General features: G+C 40.9%; 1 protein-coding gene and 1 long non-coding RNA gene across 4 annotated transcripts; one reads left to right on the forward strand and one right to left on the reverse strand.

Annotated features, from left to right (window-relative positions):
• Window positions 1-1,689: 1,689 nt before the first annotated feature.
• On the reverse strand, window positions 1,690-5,016 carry LOC115753315. 2 transcript variants are annotated; one of them, XR_007196647.1, is made up of 6 exons: window positions 4,450-5,016; window positions 4,258-4,362; window positions 3,572-3,895; window positions 3,329-3,466; window positions 2,219-2,428; window positions 1,690-2,124 (listed from the first exon to the last, which is right to left on the reverse strand). It is a non-coding gene; the product is annotated as an uncharacterized LOC115753315 (long non-coding RNA). The 2 variants fall into 2 exon arrangements; XR_004016856.2 differs by having other exon boundaries at window positions 2,219-2,487.
• On the forward strand, window positions 1,922-7,076 carry LOC115753313 (linoleate 9S-lipoxygenase 6-like). Of its 2 annotated transcripts, none has more exons than XM_030691879.2 (8): window positions 1,922-2,144; window positions 3,250-3,530; window positions 3,608-3,848; window positions 4,126-4,464; window positions 4,558-4,643; window positions 4,905-5,293; window positions 5,484-5,747; window positions 6,126-7,076. In XM_030691879.2, exons 1-8 carry the CDS (start codon window positions 1,922-1,924, stop codon window positions 6,889-6,891), a joined length of 2,589 nt encoding a protein of 862 aa, XP_030547739.2. In that variant the 3' UTR covers window positions 6,892-7,076. The 2 variants fall into 2 exon arrangements, with proteins under 2 accessions (XP_030547739.2, XP_030547740.2); XM_030691880.2 differs by having other exon boundaries at window positions 4,165-4,464.
• The last annotated feature ends 6,671 nt before the right edge of the window (window positions 7,077-13,747 follow it).

The raw sequence follows: 13,747 nt of genomic DNA on the forward strand, positions 1-13,747 counted from the left end.
TGAAGAATTGGGGTGTGACAATTTATCGGTATTATGTTATCGACAATCATCAGGAAAATAACTATACAAATTTGATATTGCACCGTCATATGATTTCATTGAGAGAACCGTAAGAGTAGCTTCAAGCTAAAAAGAGCTAAATGGGAGTATATGGATGCGCTCTTTTTGAAGGGAGTAAGCGGTGATGTTTTCCATTGGAATAAAGCAAGTTTGACCACATAGAAACAAAAAATCAGTCGGCCCACCACAAGTGTCGTCTCCCTCTGTTTTGCTCGCCCTGTTTTTGACATATGGGGCTGACAAATGGTCGCTGTTGGCAAGATCTTATGTCTAGGATTCATATGAATAAAGTTTTCTGATTTTGTTTCAGCTAAATATACTTGATTGATTATTTTGTGTCGCCCTTATTATTGAGCGATAATTTCGGCATAGCCGTATCATGATGTGTTCTAATTTTTGCGTTTAACAATAGATTTCTTGGTATGGAAATTCATAATGAAAGGAGTTTAAGTTAGACGAATCATCCCTACGAAAATTCGTAACGAAAGTGTAAAGGCATTGAAGATGATTTTTGTTTTCCATTGAGGAGAAGCAGAGGACAATGATGCGTGACTGAAATCATCAACTATGAACTATCATCCTAGCCTTCAACAAAGCCCTGCAAGTTTGATTTTCATGTTGCAGAGATCACTACCCTCAATTTTTCATTTACAAAAGCTGAGCAACCCTTTTAAATCAAGGAGCCTCAGTGCCTCACCAGTGACTTTCAGTCAACATAATCATCTAATTTTGTACAGGTAATCTGCAGGTCTTGTTCATCCTTTTTTCTTCTTCCTTCTGGTGCAAGATTTGCACAATCAAATCAAAAGTGAATGAAAAAGGGAGATCTTGCGGAGCTAGGAATTTTTCTATGAGTGCCAAAGAAGAAACCTCAGACACAAGCAATGCATCTGAGGCATAGCTAAAGGCGAAAGATCAGAATGTCTTTATGTTAACTCCTGACATTACTTCCTATGCGAGGGTGTTTCACAGCTCAGAGTTCTCAATGCTTCTTTCCCTTCATTCCGGGGTACATTACAATTCTTGAGAAAGACCATGAGCACAACCAAAAAGAAACCGCTTCCCTTGACTCTTCGCATCACGAAGTGCGTGAAAAAAAATATACTTGATTCATTATTTTGTGTCGCCCGTATTATTGAGGGATAATTTCGGCGTAGCCGTGTCATGATGTGTTATAGTTTTTGTGTTTAATAATAGATTTCTTAGTATGGAAATTCATAATGAAAGGAATTTAAGTTAGACAAATCATCCATGCGGAAATTCATAACAAAAGCATAAAGGCAATGAAGGCTATTTTTGTTTCCCATTGAGGAGAAGCAGATGACTATGATGTGCACGCGCTCCATCCCAATTAGACTGTTAATAAAAGAACTTGACTATTGAAATCATCAACTATGAACCATCGTCTTAGTCTTCAACAACGCTCTGCAAGTTTGATTTTCATGTTGCAGAGATTGCTACGCTCAATTTTCCGATTAGAAAAGCTGAACAACCCTTTTAAATCAAGGAGCCTCAGTGCCTCACCATTGATTTTCAGTGACTATGATCGTCTAATTTTGCACACTTAAATGTGCGGGTCTTGTTCATCCTTTTTCTTTTTCCTTCTGGTGCAAGATTTGCACAAGCAAATTAAAAGAGAAAGAAAAAGGAAGATCTTGCTGAGCTGGGAATTTTTCTATGAGTGCCAGAGAAGAAACCTCAGAGACAAGCAAAGGATCCTGAGGCATAGCTAAAGGCTAAAGATCAGAACGTCTTCATGTTAACTCTGACATTACTTCCTATGCTAGGGAATTCCACAGCTTGAGTTCTCAATGCTTCTTTACCGTCATTCCGGGGTACATTACAAATCTTGAGAAAGACCATGAGCACAGCTAAAAAGAAACCGCTTCCCCTAACTCTTCGCATCACGAAGTACGTGAACACCATTCACAGCAAAATGACGGACCATTTGATTATGGGAGAGGCTGTTCCCTCCAGACACAGCATGATCCATGGAGAAATTGTCGTCGTGGCAGATCCAGGGCATTCAGGACCCGGTAAATCAGCTTACGTTCGACTTTGCAGCTGCACCAAGGTTGACCCGGGTAAGTAAAAGTGAGATACATCGACTTGCCATATGAACGCAATTCATGTGCAGAAAGATCTGTCAACACTCGACTATGTTTTATTTTCTTTCATATTCTCAATGGTTCTGCATACTATGCTAATTCTCCTGTCTTGTTAGCATCAATCCCGAGAATTCTGCTTCTCACCTCATGTGGGTGTAACATGATAAAGGATATCGATCTCTATCTTCACTCCTTGATCTACCAGCCCACCTTCAGCTGGTCCTGCCAGCTGTTAGTTACAATTCTCACAGAAAAATCACCTGATAATTTTGGTAACTACGAGCTGTTAATGTTGCATTTTGGAAGTTGGATCTTTCTCCTGAAGAAAATCAAACATGTAGCATAAAAGGAATATTTAAACCAAACTGTGTGGAGCATCTTTGCCGGTCTATGGAAAGATGCAAGTCTGAAATTAATGTCTTCGAAGACTTTGCAATGTAAATCTTAACTCGACCAGGAAAACTTTCTATCCCGCTTTTGGATTGAGAAAGGAGTCTGCCATACTGTGCAAGATGCAGCTTGGAGACCGGCAAATCAACACAGACTTCCGTTCCCCATTCCTTTCTCCTATAATACTCTGCCATTTTCCGGCTATTTATCCCTGCAAAGTTTACGTATGTCTAACTGTACACCCTAAAGTTAGTGATAGTGGCAACCAGAAGAGCAGAGCAAGTATCTTGAAAATCTGAGCAAAATAGAACCCTCATCCTTGAAGAACTATTTCTTCCTTCTTTTTTGGGCCATTGCTATGTATTTTTCAATTGAAGTGCTTTGCGTCAGTGATCAAGTTTCCAGTACCACGGCCAAATCTCTATTATTTAGGATCTTGATGAGGGAAGAGGTGACAAAAAAATTTAATGTAAGTCTGATTCTTCAGACAAAGCTAGATCACTCACAATTACTAAATGAGCCTGGATTTGGCAGCTTAAAATAGATGGAGCTTAAACTTGGTAAAGTTACATCTATAACAAGCATAAATGAACAACTGTTGGGTTCTCGGAGCCAGAACAATCCGTGAAGTAGCAGCTTTTTAGATGTTTGAATTTACAGCTGATATTTTTTCATCTTTGTTGATTAACAGATACTGGCAAAGGGAAGTTGAGCAAGAAAGCAATTCTCAGGCATGTAAAGACTACGAAAGACAAAGGGCTCAACATCACCGTGTACAGTGTGAAGTTCAAAGTGGAAGCAGAATTTGGAATTCCAGGAGCTTTCCTCATAACCAATGAGCATAAACATAAATTCTTCCTCCAGTCTGCCACCTTCGAGGTCTCAAGTGTCGAGATCATCCACTTTGACTGCCAATCATGGGTATATCCCATTAGAAGAACAAAGACGGACAGAATTTTCTTCTCCAATACTGTAAGTTATTCACATGATAAGTCAGTTTCTTTTGCCCTCACATGGAAATAAAGCACTTAAATCCATCTTCATGATAGTGTTGTCTTCCAAACCAAACACCAGCAGCTATGGTAGAACTGAGAAGAGAGGAACTTCATAGCGTGAGGGGAGATGGCACGGGAGAGAGGAAGGAATGGGAGAGGATATATGAATACGATCACTATGGTGATCTTGGCAATGCTGACCAAGGTCACGACCATGCAAGACCCATCCTAGGTGGGAACCAAGCACATCCTTATCCTCGTAGGATTCGAACAGGACGCACTTGTAGCAATAACGGTATGATCCTGGTCTGTCTTTCTTCATTTGCCCCAAGAATCTGGCTACTGCTTTCCTAGTAGAATTGCCGAAATAAGACAAAAGCAACTTCCTGGAAATCTAAGTCATCCATCAAATTTTTCCTCCTAAAAACTAAGCTACTGCTTTCTTTTGCGGTTAATATAGGCAGCAAGGTCCTAATTTTTCTGATTCTGAAATTTATAGTTTACCCACATCTGCTTTTTGTTCCTGTTAATTGTTTTGATCGCACTTTATAAACTTGATCACTTCCTGACAGATCCAAAAACTAAGAGCCAACCTAAAACGATCGACTTAGATATATTTGTCCCTCCTGATGAACAACTTCACCCAAAGAAGTTACTCGAGCTGCTATCAAATTCTATCCAGTCAGCGGTACATTTTATTGTACCAGAGAAGAAATCCTTAGTCAAAGAGGATTCGGGCAGTTTTGACTCATTCAATGAGATGCTTGAAGTGTTTTCTGGCAATCAAGGGCAACAGGTGGAGAAAGTTCCTGATGTAGTTAGGAAGATGGCACCCAATAAGCAACTTAAAAGAATGATTCGCGCCATAAAAACAGTTCAAGCAAAATTCCCACTACCTCAGATAATAGCAGGTAACTTGGGCAATGCTTGGAACTTGAAGTTTGGGGCATCTTTCACGTAAAATGCAGAAAATTTGATACTCGTTTGTTCCTTTTGGTTCTTAGAGGACAAATGGGCCTGGAAAGATGATCGCGAGTTCGCCCGGCAAATGATTGCAGGAATAAATCCAGCAAGAATTCAAAGGTTGCAGGTGCGTTGACAAAAACCTAGGATCTCTGTCATTCCTTTAATAGATGTGTGATTACACAAATGCTAGCAACCTATCCACCAAGTGGCACATGCAGGTGTAAATGCGTGATAAACTCATGCATGTATAGAAGCAAACATGAAACCCATACCTTTTCCTTGGTCTATGTTGATATTATAAGAATGCCACAAGTAAGGTACAAAGTACAGAGCAGGATCCAACAAAAGAGAAACTTAGCTACCTATGACTGGCTAAAACTTGCAGGAATTCCCACCATATAGCGAAATTGGAGAGGAAAGTTCAATCGAGGCCGCCCATATCGCCCATAACCTCGATGGCTTGACTATTGAGCAGGCCATGAGTCAAAACAAGATATTCATCCTGGATCATCACGATTATCTTATGCCGTTCCTCAACAGAATAAACACGAAGGGCATTTGTGCTTATGCATCTCGGACATTATTATTCTCTAGTAGAGATGGGATGCTAAAACCGGTGGCAATAGAACTGAGCTTTCCTGACTCATGGAGCGACGAGGAGGTCCATGAGGTATTCGTTCCAGCAAGCCAAGGCATTGAAGCAGCATTATGGCAGCTTGCTAAGACCCAAGTCACAGCAAATGATTCTGCGCATCATCAACTAATCAGCCATTGGTAAGTAGCATTATCTTCGCTGAAGTTCAAATAGGCGCACCATATCTGGCATTCGTAGATGAATATCTTTTTCTTTTCCCAACTGATGGCCCCGAGGTGAGTAATCACATATCCATAGTCTCGGGAAGTATTTGCAATAAGTCTCAGGCTCCAATATGAGTATACCTCACAGCTAACACCTATATGGTAGGTTGCATACCCATGCCGTGGTTGAGCCGTTCATAATTGCCACTAGAAGACAATTAAGCGCGATGCACCCAATCCACCAGCTATTACGTCCACACTTCAGAGACACCATGCACATAAATGCACTCTTCAGGCATATCCTCTTAAACTCCGGAGGAGTCCTGGAGAAGACACTTTTCACGGGAGAAGTGTCCATGGAGTTGTCATCCGAGCTCTACAAAGAGTGGAGATTTGACGAACAAGGCCTCCCTTCAGACTTATTGAAAAGGTACTCTTTCCTTACTGATAATTCTTAGTCGCTATTAATTTTCTTGTTTAATCGCATCTGGCGCTGGTTGAGGATAGTCCATACCGTGATATGTTAAGGGGGAATAGGAGATCTCTTTTTTCAGTGCACCAAAGTCAAGAATAACAGATCAAATCAATAATACGTGTTTTGCGTAGAACGGAAAAAGTACAGTACTTTGACATATGAAGATTTACTACAGGAGTGAACTGAACATTGGCATGTCCCATTCATGACGTAACAATCATGATGACAACCTATCATTTATTCCACGCATAGCATGGTATCTAACTAAAAAATAGTTTGGAATATTTATTAGCATGTTCTAACACAGATCATTATCCGCTAAGAATTTTTCAGAGGCATGGCTATACAAGATCTGGAGAGTCCAGCCGGTGTTAAGCTAATCTTCCACGATTACCCGTATGGTGAAGATGGGCTTGACATATGGATTGCTATCAAGATGTGGGTTAGCGATTTCTGCTCCGTGTTTTACAAACAAGATGTCCATATTCAGTCGGATGAAGAACTGCAAGCATGGTGGTCTGAAATCAGAAATGTGGGTCATGGGGATAAGAAGCATGAGAAATGGTACGAAATGAAAAATCTCGCGGACCTCATTGAGGCTCTCACCACTCTTATATGGACTTCTTCAGCCCTTCATGCATCAGTAGCGTTCGGCCAATATGCCTACGCTAGTTACGCTCCAAACCGTCCCACACTTTGTAGAAAATTCATTCCAGAAGAAGGTACTGTTGAATTTGCTGAGTTCCTTCGAGACACTGACAGATACTACATAAAAATGCTACCCAGAAGGTCTGAGATGACCCTTTGGATAGCATTGATGGAAGTTCTGTCGCAGCACACTTCAGATCAAGAATACTTGGGCCAGAGGTCGATGGTACAGTGGACTGATAAGGAAGAGGTTCACCAATTATTTATGAAGTTCGAAAGAAATCTCAGAGACATACGAGGGAGAATAAGAGAAAGGAATAAAAATCCAGAACTCAGGAACAGAGGCGGACCTGCCAAAATCCCCTACGAGCTTCTCCTCCCCAATATAACAGATGACAGATCCACAGCGGGGATAATAGGAAAGGGGATTCCTAACAGCATATCCATTTGATCAATTATTGAATGGAAACAATATGAACATTGTAAAAAAATGCTTCCCGAACAAAAAAACATTAGAAGCCATCATGAGATGCCTGCTCATTCCACATAGAAATAGCCAAAATAATGAAGATAACCTGAAATCATGCAGGAATGCAGAATGAAGGCCAGAGTTGAACAAACACTGGGTTTGTGGTTGCTCTTCTTGTTGGTGTTGTATTCCAATTTACTGGTCAACGTCGTAAGTTTCTTTTCTTTCGTTTGGACGGAGTCAACCGTATCATCTTTGAAAAGTGAAAGACAAAACAAGACTAACAGACGGCAGCCCTCAATCAACTCTACTGGTCACATTTCCAAGTGGATTAGATATATCAGAATAGAGCAGAGAATCGCTCTATTCCAAAACTCCCCTGCTTGCAGATGCAACCCTCCACATCGACTTTTCCTCCGACAAATTCTTCAACCTACATCAGTTATTTATATTACCTTCTTGTGGATAAGGACAATATTAGCTATTTCTCTAATGGTGGCGAAAGATGAATCTCCTGATGATACAAGATTCCATTCCTTTGGCAAATGGCAAGCCGATAGCGGCTAATTTTTGAATGGAGAAAGAGCTGACATCTTTAGTGAAAGCAAAGATGATTATGCCATAAAAACTATCAAACGTAAGATTGCGAAAGTTAAGCCCTTTCCACTGGTAGAACATGTTAATGTCGAATCCAACAAATAGCAATCATTATTAACTTTAGGATGAACTAGCTAAACCATAACCAGATCAACCCAACAAACAGCAATTGGGAGAGAAGAATAACAAGTCGAGCAGATATAGTTGTGAAATCCGTCCAAGGCCTGCAGCTCCGGGCTCTTATGTTCAGAGCTTCATCCGTAACGAAAATAAAAAATAAAAAAAGAGTGACGAAAGTTAACGGACTCAGTGAAGACAATGAGCACAGCAAAGGAACGTTATAGCTCCTGTCAGCGGAAGGAGTGGAAGAACATTGCTCTAATTTAGTTCCTCTGTAGTAAAACAAAAAGACAAAGAATCGAAAGAAAATAAGCGGACGAAAGCGAACATAAGACAAGAAGACAAAATATGAAGCAAATAGCACCTCCATCGCTCTCAATGTCTTCTTCTTTGCGCATCAGCATCTCCTGTACCTTCAGCTGATCGCATTCTCCTCCGAAGCTTTCTCCATGTGCTTCACTTGCAGAAGAGTCTTCCGCAGACAATGCAGAGATGTTTCCACCTGCGGTGGACAGTGGAGTTGTAAACTATATCACAAAAAACATGTGGATGTTGATGCCATAGTTTATATAGTATTTACTAACAAAAAACTATATCAAAACATATCTCAAATATAATTTTTATTAGCACCATGTAAAACTGCCTCACAAAATAGCTTAAATCATGGCCTTGAAGTCCTCAGCCCTCACAAAGACAAGAACTTGGGGGTGATGTAGCACTTGTTCATAATAGTCCTCAACCCTCACAACAGTCCATTCGGCCCAAATTCAGGAAGTTCACGATCCCGAGATCTTTTTGAAGTTCAAATTGCATTTTTAATATTACGAATCATGAGCTTTCCGTTGGTATAAAAATCGAGTTAACTAGAAATCTAATGAAAAGTAATAACCGGTTGAAATTCAGTCAAATCTACGTAAAAATGTAAAATAATCTTTAAAAAAAAGTTAGTGGCTAACCTTTTGGGGTATGGTTCGTACTCCCATCACCAGGAAAGCACGGGAGTCCGCTCTCTATACGAAAAATAGACAATTGGAGTAGGATCAAATTGAAGACAGGAGACAAAGTCACAGGAAGCTAGATCAGTCTAATCTAGGCAACAAGATTAGCCTTGAGCTCTCCAAATCGACAATAATGTGAACATGGAAACAATAGCACAAAAGCATTAGGAAGAAGCCTTTTATTCAAGGAAAATACAAATTAACCGTGAGAATCATGCAGACATTATGAAATGGGGAAAACGAGCGCCATTGCAGTCTCACTGAACATGGAAAAAAAAAAATAGAAACCAATGAGGCAGCTTAGGATCCTAATCCAGCCTCTTATAAAAAAACATATGAACGGTAACAATCATGAACTATTTAGAAAAACCTAATACTAAACGAAAACGGAATTTGTACAAGGCCTGCTGCTACAGGCTCTCATTTACAGAGCTTCATCTGTAATTAAAAAAAAAGAGATTAGACGAAAGTTAACGTACTCGCTGAAGACAATGAGCACAGCAAAGGAAGTTTATAGCTTCCTATCAGCGGAAGAAGTGGAAGAACATCGCTCTAATTTACTTCCTCTATCTATAGTTAAAAAAAACAAAGAATCGAAAGAAAATAAGTGAAGACAAGAAGACAGGAAATGAAGCAAATAGCACCTCCGCCGCTCTCAATGTCTTCTTCTTTGCACATCGGCATCTCCTGTACCTTTAGCTGATCGCAGTCTACTCTGAAGCTTTCTCCATGAGCTTCAAGCTCATGGAGCTTGCAGAAGAGTCTTCCACAGAAAATGCAGAGATGTTTTCAGCTGCGGTGGACAGTGGAGTTGTGAACTATATCACAAAAAACAGGTGGACATCAAGGCCATAGTTTATATAGTATTTACTAACAAAAAACTATATCACAACATATGTCAAATATAATTTTTATTAGCCCCATTAACGAAGTAAAACCGCCTCACAAAATAGCTGAAATCACAGGCTCGAAGTCCTCGACCCTCACAAAGACAACACCTTAGGGGTGATTTAGCACTTGTTCATAATAGTCCTCAACCCTCACAATAGTCCATTCGGCCCAAATTCCGGAAGTTCACGATCCCGAGATCTTTTTAAAGATCGAATTCCATTTTTAATACTACGAATCACGAGCTTTCTGTGGGTATAATAATCGAGTTAACTATAAATCAAATGAAAAAGTCATAACCGGTTGAAATTTAGTCAAATCAAACTAAAAATGTAAATTATCTTTTAAAAAAACTTAGTGGCTAACCTTTTGAGATATGGTTCATACTCCCATCACCGGGAAAGCATGGGAGTCCGCTCTTTGTATGAAAATAGAGACTAGGGGTAGGATCAATTGAAGACGGGAGACAAAATCACAGGAAGCTCGATTAGTATATCCAGGGACAAGATTAGCCTTGAGCCCTCCAAACCAACAATAATGTGAACAAGGAAACAACAACACAAAAGCATTAGGAAGAAGCCTTTTATTCAAGGAAAATACAAATTATCCGTGAGAATCATGAAGGCATTACGAGATGGGGAAAACAAGCCCCATTGCAGTCTCACCGAACATGGAAAAGAATAGAAACAAATAAGGCAGCTCAGGATCTTAATCCAGCCTCTTATTCAAGGAAAAAGCATATGAATGGTAAGAACCATGAAATGTTTAGTAAAACCCAAAACTAAACGAAAGCTAAATATATCCAAGGCCTGCGGCTCTCTTATTTATAGAGCTTCATCTATAGTTAAAAAACAAATAATTGAAAGTAAACAAGAGATAAAAGACAACATCAGACAAGAAGTTCATAGGATCCAATAAAGCGAAAAAGTGCAAGAACATCGCTCTCAATGCCTTCTTCTATTGCGCAATCAAATACTTGAAAGAGACCTTCAACTGATCGCATTCTCCTCCGAAGCTTTCTCCATGAGCTTGAAGCTCATGGAGCTTGCGGAAGAGACTTTCGCAAACAATGCAGAGATGTTTCCACCTACAGTGGATAATGGAGTTGTGAACTATATCACAAAAAACATGTGGATGTCGATGCCAAAATTTATATAGTATTTATTAACAAAAAAACTATATCACAACATACGTCAAATATAATTTTTATTAGCCCCATTAACGACGTAAAACCGCCTCACAAAATAGCCAAAATCACTCGCTCAAATTCCTCAACCCTCACAAAGACAAGAACTTGGGGTGATGCAGCACTTGTTCATAACATTCCTCAACCCTCACAACAGTCCATTCGGCCCAAATTTAGGAAGTTCACGCTCTCAAGATCTTTTTGAAGATTGAATTTCATTTTTAATTGTACTAATCACAAGCTTTCCGTTGGTATAAAAATCGAGTTGACTAGAAATTGAATGAAAAAGTCATAACCGGTTGAAATTCAGTCAAATCTAGGTAAAAATGTAAAATTATCTTTAAAAAAAATTAGTGGTAACCTTTTGGGATATGGTTCATACTTCCATCGCCGGGAAAGCACGGGAGTCCGTTTTGTGTACGAAAATAGAGAATAGGATTAGGATCAATTGAAGACGGGAGACAAAATCATAGGAAGCTTGATCAGTATATCTAAGGACAAGATTAGCCTTGAGCTCTCCAAACCGACAATAATGTAAACAAGGAAACAACAGCACAAAAGCATTAGGAAGAAGCCCTTTACTCAAGGAAAATACAGATTAACCGTGAGAATCATGAAGGCATTACGAAATGGGGAAAGCGAGCCCCATTGCAGTCTCACCGAACATGGAAAAAAATGGAAACGAATGAGGCAGCTCAGGATCCTAATCCAGCCTCTTATTCAAGGAAAAACCATATGAACAAGAATCATGAACTGTTTAGCAAAACCTAAAACTAAACGAAAATGAAATCTATCTAAGTACTGCTGCTCCAAGCCCTTATTTACTTAGTAGATTCCCTATTTAGTCAAGATCATTTGACTTTAGATAAGTGATGTAGGCCAATAGCCAAATAAATTATTTCAACATAAATTGAGAAAGAAATTTCCTTTATTTATTGTTTGTTACTACATTCAGTACGCAAGGCAATGGAATTACATATGTAGTTAAATTGAAATGGAGAAAAACGCCCACTTCAACTTAGAGCTGGTCAGAGTCAATCAGACTATTCAGAGTTGGTGGGAGTAGTGTTGAAGCCTGACCAAGCTCCGGGGGACGTACAACCACTTATTCAAGAGGCCCGATGATCCATGGGCTTATTTGAAAATATGAAGATAGCCCACTGCGGATGCAAGTCTAATTTTGTTGCGGATTGAATAGCCAATGCCCCAAGATTAAATGGTCAGCACGGCTACATTAGTTTTCCCAGTTCCAGTAGGAGCACACAAGAGGATGTTCTCTGCACTAAAAAGAGCAGTCTCATAGACTTTGCTTTGAACACGGTTCAGCTGTTGCATCCCTTTGAAAGCAGGTTGTGCCCAATCAGGCAAGGCAGATATTTTAACAAGCTTCTCATTGGGATCTGGTTTAGCTTTCAAAACTGGCACATGAACTTCCTCATATCCTTTGCTGAGATGCTTGAAAGAGCCGACAGGAAGATCGGTCCTTCTATTTGCCATTAAAAGGCCACCTTGCTCAAAAGCGAGGCTGTCAAGATCGAGTAACTGACGCTGTCCCTTTAACCAACTACCTTCCGCATCCCTATCAACCACACCTCTCCGACCTGTATCTTCATCTCCAGCACTCTCATCCTTCAAACGACGAGCCTCTTCCCTAATACTCTTCTCCAAATTCTTTTGCCTCTCTTTTGCAGTGGCTCTTGTGGCATGCAACTGTTCCACTATTGCAGCCAACTCCGGTCCCAAACCCATCATTTCTTCTTCAATCTTCTTCCGGTCATCTTGGTCTTCAGCCCTAGCCAAACGGGTGCACCAGACGATCTTCAGCCTATTCCACAGTAAAAACTTAATGAGGCTGCGCTCACTTATCAAACTGAAGATGCAACAATAAAAAAAACTGAGGATGCAACAATAGCTTAGTCTCAACCTCCCTAGCATCCCCTTCAGCAAGTATCTTTAGCACCTCCTCTGCAAGCTTCTTACACTGCTGGGGATCAATCTGGGGATCAATCTGCTGTTCATAAGCCTGAGAAATCTTTCTTTGAAGCCAATAAGCATCAATGTCCTGAACATTCAAGCTCATGCCCTCACTACCTTCCTGCATATCATCATCATCATCTATTCCGGCACCCATCTGCATGACCGAAGAACTGTTTGGTTCTGCAACATCTTCATCCTCCTGGACCATATCGAGATCACTCTCCTCCTCGTCATCTTCATTCTCTTCGAACTCAACTGCAACACCCACATCATCTTCATCCTCATTAGCCACAGCAGACCCAGCCGCACCACTCACATCTTGATAATCAGTAATAAGCCTCCCAATTGAAACGAGCTGATCAAAAACAGGGTTTGGAATACGGTTCAACAACTTCTCAATCTCCTTCTTCTTATCAGGATTCTTGAACGCATCGTTCTTCAACACGGCCAAAATTTCATCTGCTGCACCACAAACTATATTCAATGGCTGCCCACCCAACTGCTGCTGAATAACACTGAGCATCGCCTCGTATGCAGCCCTAGTCTCCTTCGTCTTGGGCTGGTAAACCCCTTCTTCCGTAGAGGTCAACACGCTCTCCTCTCGAAGCCGGCGCCTCTTGGCCTGCCTAGGGGCGGGCTCCAAGAGCGAGTCCCGCTCCTCCTTCTTCCTCTTCGCCTTCTGGAGCTTCTCATCGAGCTCCAGGGGCCTGCCTCGGTACGCCCGGTCGCCGAAGCTCCTAGGATCGATCTTCCCCCACAGAGACTCGGGCTCGCCGGTGGGCTCATCGGTCTCGCGGGGCCGCGTATCGGTCGTCAAGACCATACTCGAGTTAGCCCTGTACTCGTACTGCTTGAAGCGAGCGTGCGCCTCGGCACCACCCCCCAGACGCGCCATGACACAAAACGGCTCGAGAAAATCAGCCCTTCAAATTCCTAGTTCCGCGGAAAGAGAGCTTTCAATTTCTCAAAGACGCAAACAGGCACGTCGGGAGCGTTAATGGAGAGCTGAATTTATACACAGGAATCCAAATTTTAACAGGGAAAGGAAATAATGTAATCATTTGAATTACTG

The sequence above is a fragment of the Rhodamnia argentea genome, chromosome 1 (assembly GCF_020921035.1).
Source record: "Rhodamnia argentea isolate NSW1041297 chromosome 1, ASM2092103v1, whole genome shotgun sequence".
NCBI lineage: Eukaryota > Viridiplantae > Streptophyta > Magnoliopsida > Myrtales > Myrtaceae > Rhodamnia > Rhodamnia argentea.